At 39.4% G+C, this 15,414-nt stretch overlaps 1 protein-coding gene across 3 annotated transcripts in view; it reads left to right on the top strand.

The window, feature by feature from the left end:
• ACSM3 (acyl-CoA synthetase medium chain family member 3) overlaps positions 1-15,414 on the top strand; it is a 45,301-nt gene that overhangs the window by 13,134 nt on the left and 16,753 nt on the right. For 2 of the 3 annotated variants that reach the window (XM_078074718.1, XM_078074719.1), the window contains 2 exons: positions 11,088-11,357; positions 11,918-12,128. In XM_078074718.1, the coding sequence (XP_077930844.1) occupies positions 11,139-11,357; positions 11,918-12,128 (430 nt within the window). In that variant the 5' untranslated portion in view covers positions 11,088-11,138. Of the gene's footprint in view, positions 1-6,130; positions 6,217-11,087; positions 11,358-11,917; positions 12,129-15,414 lie in introns of those variants that run through there. The other variant, XM_078074720.1, reaches the window with a different exon arrangement.

The following is a 15,414-nucleotide window of genomic DNA, read 5'->3' as shown; positions in this document are numbered from 1 at the left end:
TTTTTTCCTTTTCAGCTATTTTCTTACCTTATCAATTCTTTTTTAAGTCTTTTTTAATTTTCATTTTTACATTTACATTATATATATTTTTTTCATTTGTGGCTTCCTACATTGTATTCAATTTTATTTTTGTACATACATAAGTTTTTCTTTATTTTCTATTTTGGGATCTAGTTTCTTCTAACAGACCAAAATACACCCAGAATCTAGTTTACTGTTCTGTTCTGTTTAACTTCTGTTTGATTTTTTTTTTTTTTTTTTTTGGTTTCTGTTCTCTTCTGATTTGCTTAGTGTATATTTTTCTGGTGGTGTTGCTATTTTTGTATTTTCTCTCTCTTCTATTCTTTTCTGGAAACAATAACAAGACAGAAGAACTCACCCCAAAAGAGAAAACAAGAGGCAGTACTCACTGCCATGGATTTAATCAATATGGATGTAAGTAAGATGTCAGAACTAGAATTCAAACAACGATTAAAAAGATACTAGCTGGGCTTGAATAAAAGCATAAGAGACACTAGAGAATCCCTTACTGGAGAAATAAAACAACTAAAATCAAATCAGGTCAAAATCAAAAAGGTTATTACTGAGATGCAATAAAAAACAGAGGCTCTCGGTGGCTCAGTCAGTTAAATGTCAGCCTTCCACTCAGGTTGTGATCGAGTCCTGCATCAGGCTCCCTGCTATGTGGGGAGTCTGCTTCTCCCGTCTTTGCCTCTCTCTCTATGTCTCTCATGAATAAATAAATAAAATCTTTTAAAAACAAAACAAAACAAAACAAAAAACAACAGAGGCTCTAACTGCTAGGGTAAACAAGGCAGAAGAGAGAGTCAGTGATACAGAAGACAAATGATGGAGAATAAGGAAGCTGAGAAAAAGATAAACAACTACTAGATCACAAAGGGAGGATTCGAGAGATCAGTGATACCATAAAGCAAAACAATATTTAACATCCCACTCACAGCAATGGACAGATCATCTAAGCAGAAGGTCAACAAGGAAACAAGGGCCTTGAATGACACACTAGACCAGATGGACTTCACAGATATATTCAGAACATTCCACCCTAAAGCAACAGAATACACATTCTTCTCGAGTATACATGGAATATTCTCCAGAATAGATCACATACTGTGTCATAAATCAGGTCTCAACCAGTACCAAAAGACTGTACCATGCATATTTTCAGACCACAATTCTTTAAAACTTGAACTCAATCACAAGAGAATATTTGGGAAGAACACAAATACATGGAGGTTAAAGAGCATCCTAATAAAGAATGAATGGGGCAACCAGAAAATTAAAGAAGAATTTTAAAAATTCATGGAAACAAATGAAAATGGAAACATGGCTGTTTAAGACATCTGGGATGCAGCAAAGGTGGGCCTAAGAGGGAAGTATTTAACAATACAAGGCTTTCTCAAGAAACAAGAAAAGTCTCAAAACACAACCTAACCTTACACCTAAAGGAGCTGCAGAAAGAACAGCAAATAAAGCTTAAATCCAGCAGGAGAAAAGAAATAATAAAGATTAGAGCAGAAATCAATGAAATAGAAACCAAAAGAACAGTAGAACAGATGAACAAAACTAGGAGCTGGTTCTTTGAAAGAATTAATAAGATCAATAAACCCTTAGCCAGACTTATCCGAAAGAAAAGAGAAATGACCCAAATAAATAAAATAATAAATGAAAGAGGAGAGATCATAACCAACACTGAGGAAATACAAACAATTATAAGAACATATTATGAGCAGCTATATGACAACAAATTAGGCAATCTGGAAGAAATGGATGCATTTCTAGAAACATATAAACTACCAAAACTGAAACAGGAAGAAATAGAATACCTGAACAGACCCATAACCAGCAAGGAAATTGAAGCAGTAATCAAAAATCTCCCAACAAACAAGAGCCCAGGGCCAGATGGCCTCCCAGTGGAATTCTTTTTTTTTTTTTTTTTTTTAATATTTTATTTATTTATTTATTTGACAGAGAGAGAGACACAGCAAGAGAGAGAACACAAGCAGAGAGACTAGGAGAGGGAGAAGCAGGCTCCCCGCCGAGCAGGGAGCCCGATGCGGGGCTCAATCCCAGGACCCTGGGATCATGACCGGAGCCGAAGGCAGACGCTTAACGACTGAGCCACCCAGGCGCCCCTCCCAGTGGAATTCTACCAAACATTTAAGGAAGAATTAATACCTATTCTTCTGAAGCTGTTTCAAAAAAATAGAAATGGAAGAAAAACTTCCAAACTCATTCTATGAGGCTAGCATTACCCTGATCCCAAAACTAGATAAAGACCCCATCAAAAAGGAGAATTACAGATCAATATCCCTGATGAACATGAATGTCAAAATTCTCACCAAGATACTAGCCAATAGGATCCAACAGTCCATTAAAAGGATTATTCACCATGACCAAGTGGGATTTATTCCTGGACTGCAAGGGTGGTTCAACATTCGCAAATCAATTAATGTAATACACCACATTAATAAAAGGAAGGACAAGAACCATATAATCCTCTTAATAGATGCAGTAAAAGCATTTGACAAAATATAGCATCCTTTCCTGATTAAAACTCTAGGGTTAGAAGGAACATACTGCAAGCCATATACAAAAAGCCCACAGCAAATATCATTCTCAGTGGGGAAAAACTGAGAGCTTTTCCCCTAAGGTCAGGAACACAGCAGGGATGTCCACTCTCACACTGTTGTTCAATATAGTACTAGAAGTCCTAACCTCAGCAATCACACAAGAAAAAGAAATGAAAGGCATCCAGATCAGCAAAGAAGAAGTCAAATTTTCGCTCTTCGCAGATGACATGATATTCCATGTGGAAAACCCAAAAGACTCTACCCCAAAATTGCTAGAACTCATACAGGAATTCAGCAAAGTCACAGGATATAAAATCAATGCGCAGAAATCAGTTGCATTTCTATACACTAACAATGAGACAGAAGAAAGAGAAATCAAGGAATCGATCTCATTTACAAATGCATCAAAAACCGTAAGATACCTAGGAAAAAACCTAACCAAGGAGGTAAAGGATCTGTACTCTAAAAACTACAGACCACTTATGAAAGAAATTGAGGAAGACACAAAGAAATGGAAAAACTTTCCATGCTCATGGATTAGAAGAACAAATATTGCTAAAATGTCTATGCTACCCAGAGCAATCTACAAATTTAATGAAATCCCTATCAAAATACCATTGACATTTTTCACAGAGCTGGAACAAATAATCCTAAAATTTGTATGGAACCAGAAAAGACCTCGAATAGCCAGAGGAATATTGAAAAAGAAAACCAAAGCTGGTGGCATCACAATTCTCGACTTCAAGCTGTTTTGCAAAGCTGTAATCATCAAGACAGTATGGTACTGGCACAAAAACAGACACATAGATCAGTGGAACAGAATAGAGAACCCAGAAATGGACCCTCAACTCTATGGTCAACTATTCTTCAACAAAGCAGGAAAGAATATCCAGTGGAAAAAAGACAGCCACATGCAGAAGAATGAGACTGGACCATTTTCTTACACCACACACAAAAATAAACTCAAAATGGATGAAAGACCTCAATGTGAGACAGGAACCCATCAAAATCCTAGAGGAGAACAGAGGCAGCAACTTCTTTGACCTCAGCTGCAGCAACTTCTTGCTAGACACATCTTCAAAGGCAAGGGAAAGAAAAGCAAAAATGAACTATTGGGACTTCATCAAGATAAAATCTTTTGCACAGCAAAGGGAACAGTTGACAAAACCAAAAGACAACCAACAGAATGAGAGAAGATATTTTATCAGATAAAGGGCTAGTATCCAAAATCTATAAAGAACTTATCAAACTCAACACCCAAAAAACCCAGAAAATCCAGTCAAGAAATGGGTAGAAGACATGAACAGACATTTCTCCAAAGAAGACATACAAATGGCCAATAGACACATGAAAAAATGCTCAACATCATTCAGCATCAGGGAAATACAAATCAAAACCATAGTGAGATACCACCTCACACCTGTCAGAATGGCTGAAATTAACAAGTCAGGAAATGACAGGTGTTGGTGAGGATATAGAGAAAGGGAAACCCTCTTACACTGCTGGTGGGAATGCAAACTGGTACAGCAACTCTGGAAAACAGTATGGAGGTTCCTCAAAAAGTAAAAAATAGAGCTACCCTATGATCCAGCAATTGCACTACTGGGTATTTACCCAAAGGATACAAACATAGTGATCCCAAGGGGCACCTACAACCCAATGTTTATAGCAAAAATGTCCACAATAGCCAAACTATGGGAAGAGTCCAGATGTCCATCGACAGATGAATGGATAAAGATGTGGTACATATATACAATGGAGTATTACTCAGCCATCACAAAAAAAAAAAAAAAAAAGAAATCTTACCATTTGCAATGACGTGGATGGAATTAGCGGGTATTATGTTAAGCAAAATAAGTCAGTCAGAGAAAGACATTTATCATATGATTTCACTCATATGTGGAATTTAAGAAACAAAACAGGATCATAGGGGAAGGGAGGGAAAAACAGGACAAAATCAGAGAAGGAGACAAACCATAAGAGACTTTTAACTATAAGAAACAAACTGAGGGTTGCTGGAAGGGAGGTGGGTGTGGGAATGGGGTAACTGGGTGATGGGCATTAAGGAGGGCATGTGACATAATGAGTACTGGGTGTTATATGCAACTGATGAATCACTGAGCTCTACCTCTGAAACTAATAATATGCTGTATGTTAATAAATGAATTTATTTTATTTTTTTTTAAGATTTTATTTATCTGACAGAGACAGACACAGTGAGAGAGGGAATACAAGCAGGGGGAGTGGGAGAGGAGAAGCAGGCTTCCCGCTGAGCAGGGAGCCCGATGCGGGGCTGGATCCCAGGACCCTGGGATCATGACCTGAGCCAAAGGCAGACGCTTAACGACTGAGCCACCCAGGTGACCCAATAAATGAATTTAAATTAGAAAATTAAATTGGTAAAAAAAATGAAAGAAGTAAAACTGTTCCTATTTGCAGATTATGTGATTATCTACATAGAAAATCCCAAGTAATCAACAACAACCAAAAACTCACAGAACCAAAAAGAGACCAATAAATTCCTCATTTTGTTTAAGTGAATCTAAATTGGGTTTCTGTCACATGTAACTGGAAGTCATCTTTATTAATTTACCCATCAAATATTTATTGAATGCCTAAAATTTGCCAGTAACTGTTCTAGACAATAGTGATGCATCAGCAAACAAAACAAAGTTCTTACTCTTAAAGATGGTGGTAAGAGATGTAAAAAGTTAAAACAGATTAAAGAGAAAAATTGAGGGGTGCTATTTTAGAAAATGCAGTAAGGGAAGACCTCTTTGATAGGATACCTCATAAAATGGGGATTTAGCCAAGGGGGTATCTAAGGGAGGAGTGTTCCAGGCAGTGGAAAAAATCCCAACGCTGGAACATGCATGGTATGTTCAAGAGAAAGCAAGGGTGCTGATGTGGTTGCAGAAGAGTAAGGGAAAAAGGAGCAGGTGGTGGGTCAGAGAGGACCCTGTGCCAGATCATGCAGTTCCTTGTAGTCCATGTAAGGACTTGAAATTTTACCTGGAGTGAACTAGGAAGCACTGAAGAATTTGAGCAAAGGAGCGACCTGAGATCGTTTATGTTTAGTCCTGACCAGTTCAACAGATAAACACAGCAACTGGTTCTCTGAGACCTAGGGCAACCCAAACCTGCCACTTCTTTCTTTTCCATTTCAAAACCCTTCTATGTCCTCTTCCATCCTTTGTTCTTTCTTCCTTCTGAGAGAAAACTTCCTCTATCCCTTCACAGGACCAACCTCCAGCAACTCCATGGGCACTTTCCTTCCTGTGAATAAATTACTTTCCCAGCCTCCTCCCCCACCCCCACTCCCCACCCGCAGCAAAAGCTTGCAGTGTATTTAAATCATTAACTATAAATTGGAGGGTGACAGGAGATTGTGTAAACTTTCAGCATAAACTTAGTCCAGAACTCCTGCTCCTCCCTCTGGAATATCTCCACCAATCCAAGAAAGGCCCTCTGGGTGTGTCTTCTTCCAGTTGTCAGACTACTACTTCTCCCTCTTCTTTTGGCTATGGCCAGGACTAACGCAGAAGTGAGAGTTCAAGTTTCAGGGCAGCTCTTCTAGGAAACTGGTCTGCCATCACCTCCAGCTGTGTCGAAATCTGTCATTTTAGTGAGTACTACCTTATCTGTCTCCTATTAAGGTTTGCTGGTCTGGCATGCACAGTTTTGAGCAAAGGTAACAAACAAGCAACGAAAACCAACAGATCAAAAATGTTCTCATGGAAGTCTTGGGTAACCAAAGTGTTTCTATCAGAATTTCTCAGCTGTTATGTAATTCTATCTAGTAAGTGGCCAGGAGTATGTACACACAAAAAGCTGTAAACATAGCAACTAAGTTTTTCATTTTAAGTCTTCTGGTACCATGTAATTTTTTAAAAACTATGTGCATGTGTTAACTTGGTAAAATGTCTTGGAAAAAAATTTAATTGGGTCCAAGGAGCAGCTGAGTTTTGCTCAGTGGCAGACTGGAATCCATCTTCTGCATCATCTGAAAAGTATGCATACTATGTCTAGGGAAATTTCGGGGAACATATACATGAAAATCTAAGGAAATAATCCTGGGGTAGCCTCTCTCCATGAAATGGTCAAGAGAAGCTCCAAAAATCCTGGTATAGAAGTTTAGGGTAGGGTCTTGTTAGGGCTGGGGAGAACAGTAGGGGCTTCACCTTGCTTTGAAGCTATATATGCTAAGCCAATGCTATTACTTGGATTACTTGGTGGGAGAGACACTTACGGAGATGTAAGGAGGCTAAAACCTCCTCTGTACTGCTGTTTATATGGATGTAGAGCTTGCATTTCAGATAAGACCTTAAATACTTTCAAGCCCAACTGACCAGCGTGGTTCTTTCTTTCTTAGAAGAGTTTTCTGTGGCTCAGTACAAACATCTGGACTCATATCTCAGCTCTTTCACCAACAAAGAATATTGGAAACCTGGGAAATAGATGTTGTGAAGTGCTAAGATTATTGAAAAAAATTTTTTGTTGAGGAGAAGGCAATCTTATTATCTCTGATCAGGAGGATGCTGATATTTTCTTTTTGGTAGAACAGAATGGTTAGGCTTATTTTAAGCTCCAAATGACTGGTCAATTTTCTTTTCAATGTATAGTTGAAGGATTCTAAATGTGGTGGAGGAAATAGTTTCAAAATTTCATCTTAACTGCACAATAATGGAAACAATTCAAATGACATCAATAGGGGACTGGCTTAAGAAATTATGGTGCAGTTGTTCACTGGAATGCCATGCAGCTCTTAAGAAAACATAAAACAAAAACAAAACAAAATGAGAAAGATCCTCATGTACTGACATGGACGGACCTTCAAGAATTTGTTGTAAGAAAAGTTTTTTTAATGGGAAGAATAGTGTGTATTGTAGGCTACCTGTGGTGTCAAAGTGGTGGAGAAGTAAGAATCTATAGTCATTTGCTTAAATACATGGAAAGAAATCCTGAAAAAAGACATAGAAGTCATCATAGTTCCTGGAGGGAGTGGGTTGGGATGAAACTGGGCAGCTGTGAGATGGGGGTAGGAGGGGGCAGATGTTTTTTTTTTTAGAGAGGGTGGAGAGGCAGATAGAGAGGGAGAGAGAGAATCTTAATCAGTCTCCATGCCCAGCACGGAGCCCAACACAGGGCTGGACCTCACAACCCTGAAATCATGACTTGAGCCAAAATCAAGAGTCAGACTCTTAACAGACTGAGGCACCCCAGGCGGGGCAGGGGGGCAGTTTTTCACTGTAATTTTTATGGTTTTGGAACCATTTGAAGACATTCTCTAAAAAATTAAAAATAAAGAGAAAAGTTACAACACTAAAAACATAGTTTTAAGTACTACTTAACAAGAATGTTCTGCAATGATAGAAATGTTCTGTGTCTGCAGTTACCTATATGCAGTAGCTACTAGTCACATGTGGCTGTTAAGTCCCTGAAATGCAGCTAGTGTGACTAAGAACTTATTTTTAAATAGTATTTGAATTAATTTAAATTTAAATAGCCATATTTGAAGAGTGCAGGTAGTCATATCAATCTGGTTAAGTAACAGAGGCACTTCTCAGGTCTACTATAACTCTGAGCTATTGAAATAAACCATATACAAAGTTCTCCCTTCTGAAAACATCATTTATTCATTCAACAAACAAGCACATACCGTGGGCCAAACACTATGTTATTTCCCAGGGATAGTACCATGAACATAACAGACAAAACACCCACCCTCACAAAGCCTACATTCTAGCACCAGAGATCAGCAAACTATAGCCCGTGAGTTAAATCCAGCCCTCTATCTGTTTTTATACAGGCTGCAAATCAAGAATGGTTTTTATTTTATATTTTCGAATATTTGAAAAAAGTCAAAAGAGGAGTACTAATTCATGACATATGAAAATTACATGAGGGGCACCTGGGTGGCATAGTCATTTGAGCATCCAACTCTCGGTTTCAGCTCAGATCATGATCTCAGGGTCATGAGATCGAGCCCTGTGTCATGCTTCACCCTCAGTGTGGAGTATGCTTGAGATTCTCTCTCCTCTTCTTTCTCTGGCCCTCCCCCTGTGCGCTCTCTCTCTCAAATAAATAAATCTTTAAAAAAAAAAAAAAAGGAAAATTACATGAAATTCAAGTTTCAGTATCCATAAATAGGTTTTGTTTGGAACACAGCCATGCCCATTTAGTCATGTATTGTCTGTCAATGGCTGCTATCTCAACCAGAGTTGAGGTAAGCAGTTGCCACAGAGACCATATGGTCCACAAAGCCATATTTATTATCTGGACCTTTACAGAAAAAGTTTGCCGATCTCTATTCCAGTGGGTGGGTAGTAATATGCAAGACACCATGATAAGCACTTTGCCTGCATTATCTCATTTAATCTTTGGGGCAACTCTCTGATAGAGGTTCTATTAGTCACTACGTTGGTAAAATGGGAAACTAGGGTCTGAGAATGTGCATTTCTAACCAGCTTCCAGGTGATGCTGATCTGCTGTCTCACAGATCCCCACCTCTGGATCAGTGATTCTCAACCTTGATTACACATTAGCATCCTCTGAGGAAATTTTAAAAAATATGATGCCCTGGCCCCACCCCCAGAGATTCTGATTTAATTGGCCTAAGCCCCAGGCATTGGTATTTTTAAAAAAGCTTTCCTGGTGATCCAAATATACAGCCAGGGTTGAGAATCACTGCTCTACTGAATCCTATTGAACTTTAGTAAAGAGAACATTGAAATGGGAATCCAAAGACATGAGTTCTAGTTCTTACTCTGACATGACCTATTGAAGCAAGTTGCTTCCCCTCTCTGGGGCTCCATTTTTTTTTTGCAGGTGAAAAATGAGGAGCTCAAACCAGATGATCTCAAAGAGCTCAAGCTCAGTGACTTGTCAGGTCTTCACATAAAAAGGTGGGAGGGTCAGAAGAAGTACCCAGATCTCCCAGTGCATTGGGTGAAGCAACATGATGTCCAAACACCAGGCCAATTTAGGATAAAACTTATGGGTGACATCCATTATTTGGCAATGCATCAATATAGAAACTCTTCTACATAGCCACGCTGCCTTACATACCACACAGTTAGAGTTGCAGTTAAAAATGATTTAATGATAGGGCGCCTGGGTGGCTCAGTTGGTTAAGTGGCCCATTCTTGATTTCAGCTTAGGTCATGATCTCAGGGTTGTGAGATCCAGCCCCGCATTAGGCTGCATGTGTGGAGCTTGCTTAAGATTCTCTCTCTCCCTTTCCTTCTGTCCCTCCCCCATCCCCCTATAAAAAAAATGATTTAATGATTGTGAGAGTAGGAAATTCATTGTAGGAAATTTGGAAATTACAGAAAGTATGAAGAAGAGAACCCTATAATCTCTAGAACCATGTTTTTAACAACCTTGTTTATGAGACCTCAGCCAAGTAAATGACATCATGATCAAATGATTTCCCACAGAAGCAGGGAGGGCTAGGTGGCCTGGAGGGTCCTCCCCCACAAAAATCCCAAAGGTTAAAGCCCTATTATGACATCTCTGGTAAATGCAGCTCCAAGTCTGGACTAGAAGGTTGTGTGGGCTCCTATTGGGAGCATGGGAATTACAGCCTATAAATGAAATGATTTTTGACAGTTCTTTCATGCCTAATTGGTACTAGGTTACTCTATTACTTCACTTATGGATTACCCACTGTGGAAATTTCTCCTTAACATGTCTATACAACTTTTGAAATGCAGATGAAAGATATTAGATATCTTTGCTTTCACTGAGAGTAACTGGGTGACCCAGACCATTACTTCTTTAGAAATGCAAATGGGAAACAATAGCATGTAGTACATAGTCAGGAAAATGGGCTGGGACCAGAGAGTTCTAGGTTCAAATCCAACCGATGCCTTTGTTGTGTACTGAATGTTTAGTGTCCCTCCAAATTCATATGTTGAAACCCTAACCCCCAAAATGTGATGGTATTTGAAGGTGGGGTGTTTGGTAGGTAATTAGGCTTAGATGAGGTCATAAAGGTGAGACCCCAATGATGGGATTAGTATCCTAATAGAAGAGGAAGAGAAACCAGAGCTCTCACTCTCTCTACCACATGAGGACATAAAGAGAACGTGGTCATCTGCAAGTCAGTAACAGAGCCCATACCGGGGAACTGAATTGGCTAGCACTTGATCTTGGACTTCCCAGCCTCTGGAACTGTGAGAAATAAAGGTCTGTTGTTTAAGCCATCCTGTTTAGAGTATTTTGTTATGGTTGCCAGAGTTCACTAAGACAGCCTCTTATTAGTCAGTTTTTCTATCTGTAAACAGATGATAATATCCACTTCACGGAGTTACTCTGAAGATTTAGTGATAATTTGTATGTAAGTAAAGCACTGAGTACAGTGTTCAAAACATATTGAGTGCTCAGAGAATGGCACTTGTATGATGATTATAAATAATAATAAAACTTAGGTACTTTGGGGTATGGCTACCTTTAGGACAGAGACAAATGCATGTCCTTTTGCTTGTCTTTTAGATGGATTGGTTTCTGTGGAAATCCTGAGGGTTAACACATCCAGCAAGACTGATGCTAGCTCTTTTCACCATGCAGACATTACTTCGTGCCAAGTGTTTTCGGCACCTAGCAATCCCCGGTTCTCTGAGAGTACTGTATAAAGATTATAGAACAGTGCTCCCTCAGAATTTTTCCAACTATGAATCCGTGAAACAGGAATTCAAACTGGAGATTCCAGAGTATTTCAACTTTGCTAAAGATGTCCTGGACCAATGGACCAATATGGAAAAGGTATGGAGCAAGGGCCAGTCCAACTACAGTTTCTCAGATGGAAGTGATTTTGCCCCCAGGGCAAATGTCTGGAAACAATTTTGGCCAGGGATGCTGCTATGTATCCTCTAATATACAGGACAGTCCCCCATAGCAAAGAATTATCTGGCTCAACATGTTAATGGTTCCATAGTTGAGAAAGCCTGGGTTATAAAAATGTATGATTATAGGTTAACTTCTTAAAAAAAAACACAAAAAGTAGTAGTATGAAGGTCAGAAATGGTCAGAAATGGTAGGGAATGAGGCATAGATATAGCATTGAGAGAACATAAAGGGATGCAAGAATTCTAACTTTTGGGAAAGAAAAACAATCAGGCTAAATGAGAAATGACATGGCTCCCAACAGCTAGAAATTAAAGACCCCAGAGCTATTTCCAAATATCCCATGTGTGTCCTAACTAACCAAATATCCCATGTGTGTGACCTGTGAATTTTCTTCTGAAAACATATTCCACTGGGTCAGTTAAAATAGAATTAAGCTGTGTAATGACCTTTAAATCATCTGGTTTGTCTTTCTTCAGGCTGGAAAGAGACCTTCCAATCCAGCCTTCTGGTGGATAAATGGAAATGGAGAAGAAGTGAGATGGAGTTTTGAGGAACTGGGATCTTTGTCTAGGAAATTTGCCAATATACTTACAGAAGCCTGTTCCCTGCAAAGAGGAGATCGAGTAATTGTGATTCTGCCCAAGATCCCAGAATGGTGGCTTGCAAATGTAGCCTGTTTGCGAACAGGTTAGTAGTGTTTGCAATCTGATTACATTTAAAGTAGGCTGGATGGGAGATCTTCCAAAACATCTAAGTAATCATGAGACATTTATTTGGGTAAATTATTTGAGGAACTGTAGACAATATAGTATTATTCTCAGGACCTTAGAAATGTGTTGGAAACACACCATATCTTTTGACCTAAACTATGAGTTGGGTTTTTCATAATGAAATAGGTTTATTAACCAAATGCCAATCAATAATTGAATACCCTCATACCTACCACTCTTCTCTTCCTATAGACCCATGGTCATCTGAAACTCAATTCAGCCACAAACTCAAAGTTCTTGTTTCACGCCTTTATTTCTCTCATGGTTTTTATTGCCATTCATCTGGTGCCCAAAGCAAGCAGCTGCTGCTCCTCCTTCCAAATCAGTCCCTACATCTTGTAAATTTGACTTCCTACATGTCCCCAGAGTCCCTCTTCTTCTCCAATCCCATTGCCATTGCCTTACTTCACGTTTACCACCTCCTGAATGGATTTGCCCAAAAGTCTTCCTAATTCTGATCTCGTGTGTGCCCACACCTTACTCCAATCCAATTCATCCTCCATAGCTAGTGATCTTTCCAGAACATTTTATCCTGTCAATATGCTGCTTGACATTATTTAATAACTCTCCATTGCCTACCAGGTAAAATCTGAACTCTTTAGATGTGTCATGGAAGGTCTGAGCTATCCTCCCTTCATTGTTTTCATACTCTCTGCTCCAGCTATATCAAGTGATTTCCTATAAGGTTCATGATCTTTCTCATTTCCTGGATTTTGTGCACACTATTTCCTGTGCTTGGAAAGCCTTTCCCTCACACCTAACCACCTGGACAACTTCTATTAGATTTTCAGGTCTCAACTCTAATGTCACTTCTCAGGCAATCCCACCCTGATGTCCCAATTCAGGTGCATTCTTTTTTGACCTCCCCTAGAACACATGTATGTATTTATATTTTAACCTGTACTATATTGTCTGAGTATACTATTTGTTATAAATTTGTCATTTCCCTAGGACTATGTATGTCCCTAAAAGCCAATGACTATGAGATAGCCATGTCTGTACCTCCAATTATTGGCATATAGTAAATCCACAGTAAAATATTTGTTGAATTAATTAATATCCCTACTGTTATAATAAATCATTATATTGAGTAAACATTCTTTTTTTTTTTTAAAGATTTTATTTATTTATTTGAGACAGAGAGAATGAGAGAGAGAGAGAGAGAGAGAGCACATGAGAGGGGGGAGGGTCAGAGGGAGAAGCAGGCTCCCTGCCAAGCAGGGAGCCCGATGCGGGACCCGATCCAGGGACTCCAGGATCATGACCTGAGCCGAAGGCAGTCACTTAACCAACTGAGCCACCCAGGCGCCCTTGAGTAAACATTCTTAATTCATAATTACTTGCATTTGAGAGTTACATGTTCTCATATCATATGTACCTATAAATTGTACACTGGAGTAGCAGAGCCCACTTTTACAGAGTTTTTTTTAAACAAAATAATAGCTTTCATGAATGCTGCTTAAGCTCACTGTCTTATAAAGGGGCAACAGGGGCACCTGGGTGGCTCAGATGGTTAAGCATCTGCCTTCGGCTCGGGTCATGATCCCAGGGTCCTGGGATCGAGCCCCATGTCCGGCTCCTGGCTCAGCGGGGAGCCTGCTTCTCCCTCTGCCTCTCCCCCTGCTTGTGCTCTCTCTCTCTCTCTCTCTGTATCTCTGTGTCTCGAATGAATAAATAAAATCTTTAAAAAAAAAAAAAAGTAAAGGGGCAACATGTTGGACTGCGGGGACCAGAAATCCATTCATATTAGTTCAATAAGGAAGGAGAATTATTGAATATCCACTGGACATTCTACAGGAATCTACAGGGGAAAAAAAGTGCAGACAGAGATAGTGGCTTCTTTCTCTATTTCTTTTGCTCCATAGGGCCTCTTGTCTCTGTCTCCCTCAAGCATCTGTTCCTTTGACTTCTATTTTCTGCTAACACATGATTTCTTTGCTCTCCTTCATTTTGGCTGACATGTGGCTTGGTTTGCTACACAGATGCCTTGGGTCCTAACTGTATGTCCCAATCCACTCAGTCTCTTAAGTCAAATACTTGAGGCAGAGTCTAACTGGCATGGCTTGGGTTGGGCCAGTCAGACGTGGTCAGAGGCAGGTTCATCTGATACAAACATGGTTATTGGGGCTGCTGAAACAAAGGCAGATTCTCTTAGAAGGGAGAATGAGCGGAAGAGAGTAAATGGTAAATCTAATATACTAACAATGCTGAAAATAAGCATTATCTACCACCTAGAGGGTGGGTGGATGGGCTAGGCTTTCAAATCCTGTTGCCAAATTAAATTATGAAAGTTATTTCTTTTGTCCACCAAACAAACTTCTGGAAAAACTTTGTCTTTTCATGTAGATCTGTTAATAGGGAGAGAAGGGGCTACTAGCCCCAGAGTCTTTTGACCCTTCATGCAAATGTATATATTGGTAATATCATTTTGTTCACCCTATATCATCAACACGGTAGTGAGAGGCCTCCCCCAAGATTTACACTTGATATTAGCCAACAGGCTGAGAAGCGATGTCCTCCCACAAGTTTTTAAAGTAACATTTTGTTCCCTGGCAAGAAACTATGTAATGCTTCCCTAAATGATTAATTTGGACAGGAAGTAGTTTTAATAGGTAAGACTGATCACTATTAATAGGTTCTTTTAAAGATAGGCTATGAATAATATATTAGCAGAAATTCATTATCGAAGGGTGATGTGTTTAAACAAAGTGCTTCTACTAGGTATGAAATGCTGGCAGTGGGCTTGTTCTTAGAGAGTGCCTTTAAATTATAGAAAACTGTTAGGCCATGGTAGGCTAATTACTTATCCCCAGATGGAACATCTCTAAGGAATAACCTTGGAGTTAAAGACTCATAAATATTGCTGCATTGCCCGATTAGAAAAGAAAGATTTTGTGAAGAACTCTGTGTTTGGGTCCTGGTTGTCTGTTTCCTGAAGAACTCCACTGGAGGGGGTTATCCTTCCCCCAATGGAAAGGCAAGCCAGTGTCAGGAGTCCAGGAATGACCAGGTATGTGTTCTTAATCTTCCTTTCCTGCTGTGACACTGGGAAGAGCAAACACCATTGTGAAGTACATACCTTCCACCCCACTCTTTAGGGTCTGGACTTAAGAGTAGTAGAGCCCGAGATATAGATATGGATACATGTAACTATAGATACAGATATATATTCTTGAAAGTCCATTAATCCTTTGAGAAAATAA

The sequence above is a fragment of the Halichoerus grypus genome, chromosome 6, assembly GCF_964656455.1.
Source record: "Halichoerus grypus chromosome 6, mHalGry1.hap1.1, whole genome shotgun sequence".
NCBI lineage: Eukaryota > Metazoa > Chordata > Mammalia > Carnivora > Phocidae > Halichoerus > Halichoerus grypus.
Note: the sequence above shows the minus strand (reverse complement) of the source record. Positions and strands in the feature narration are given on the sequence as shown.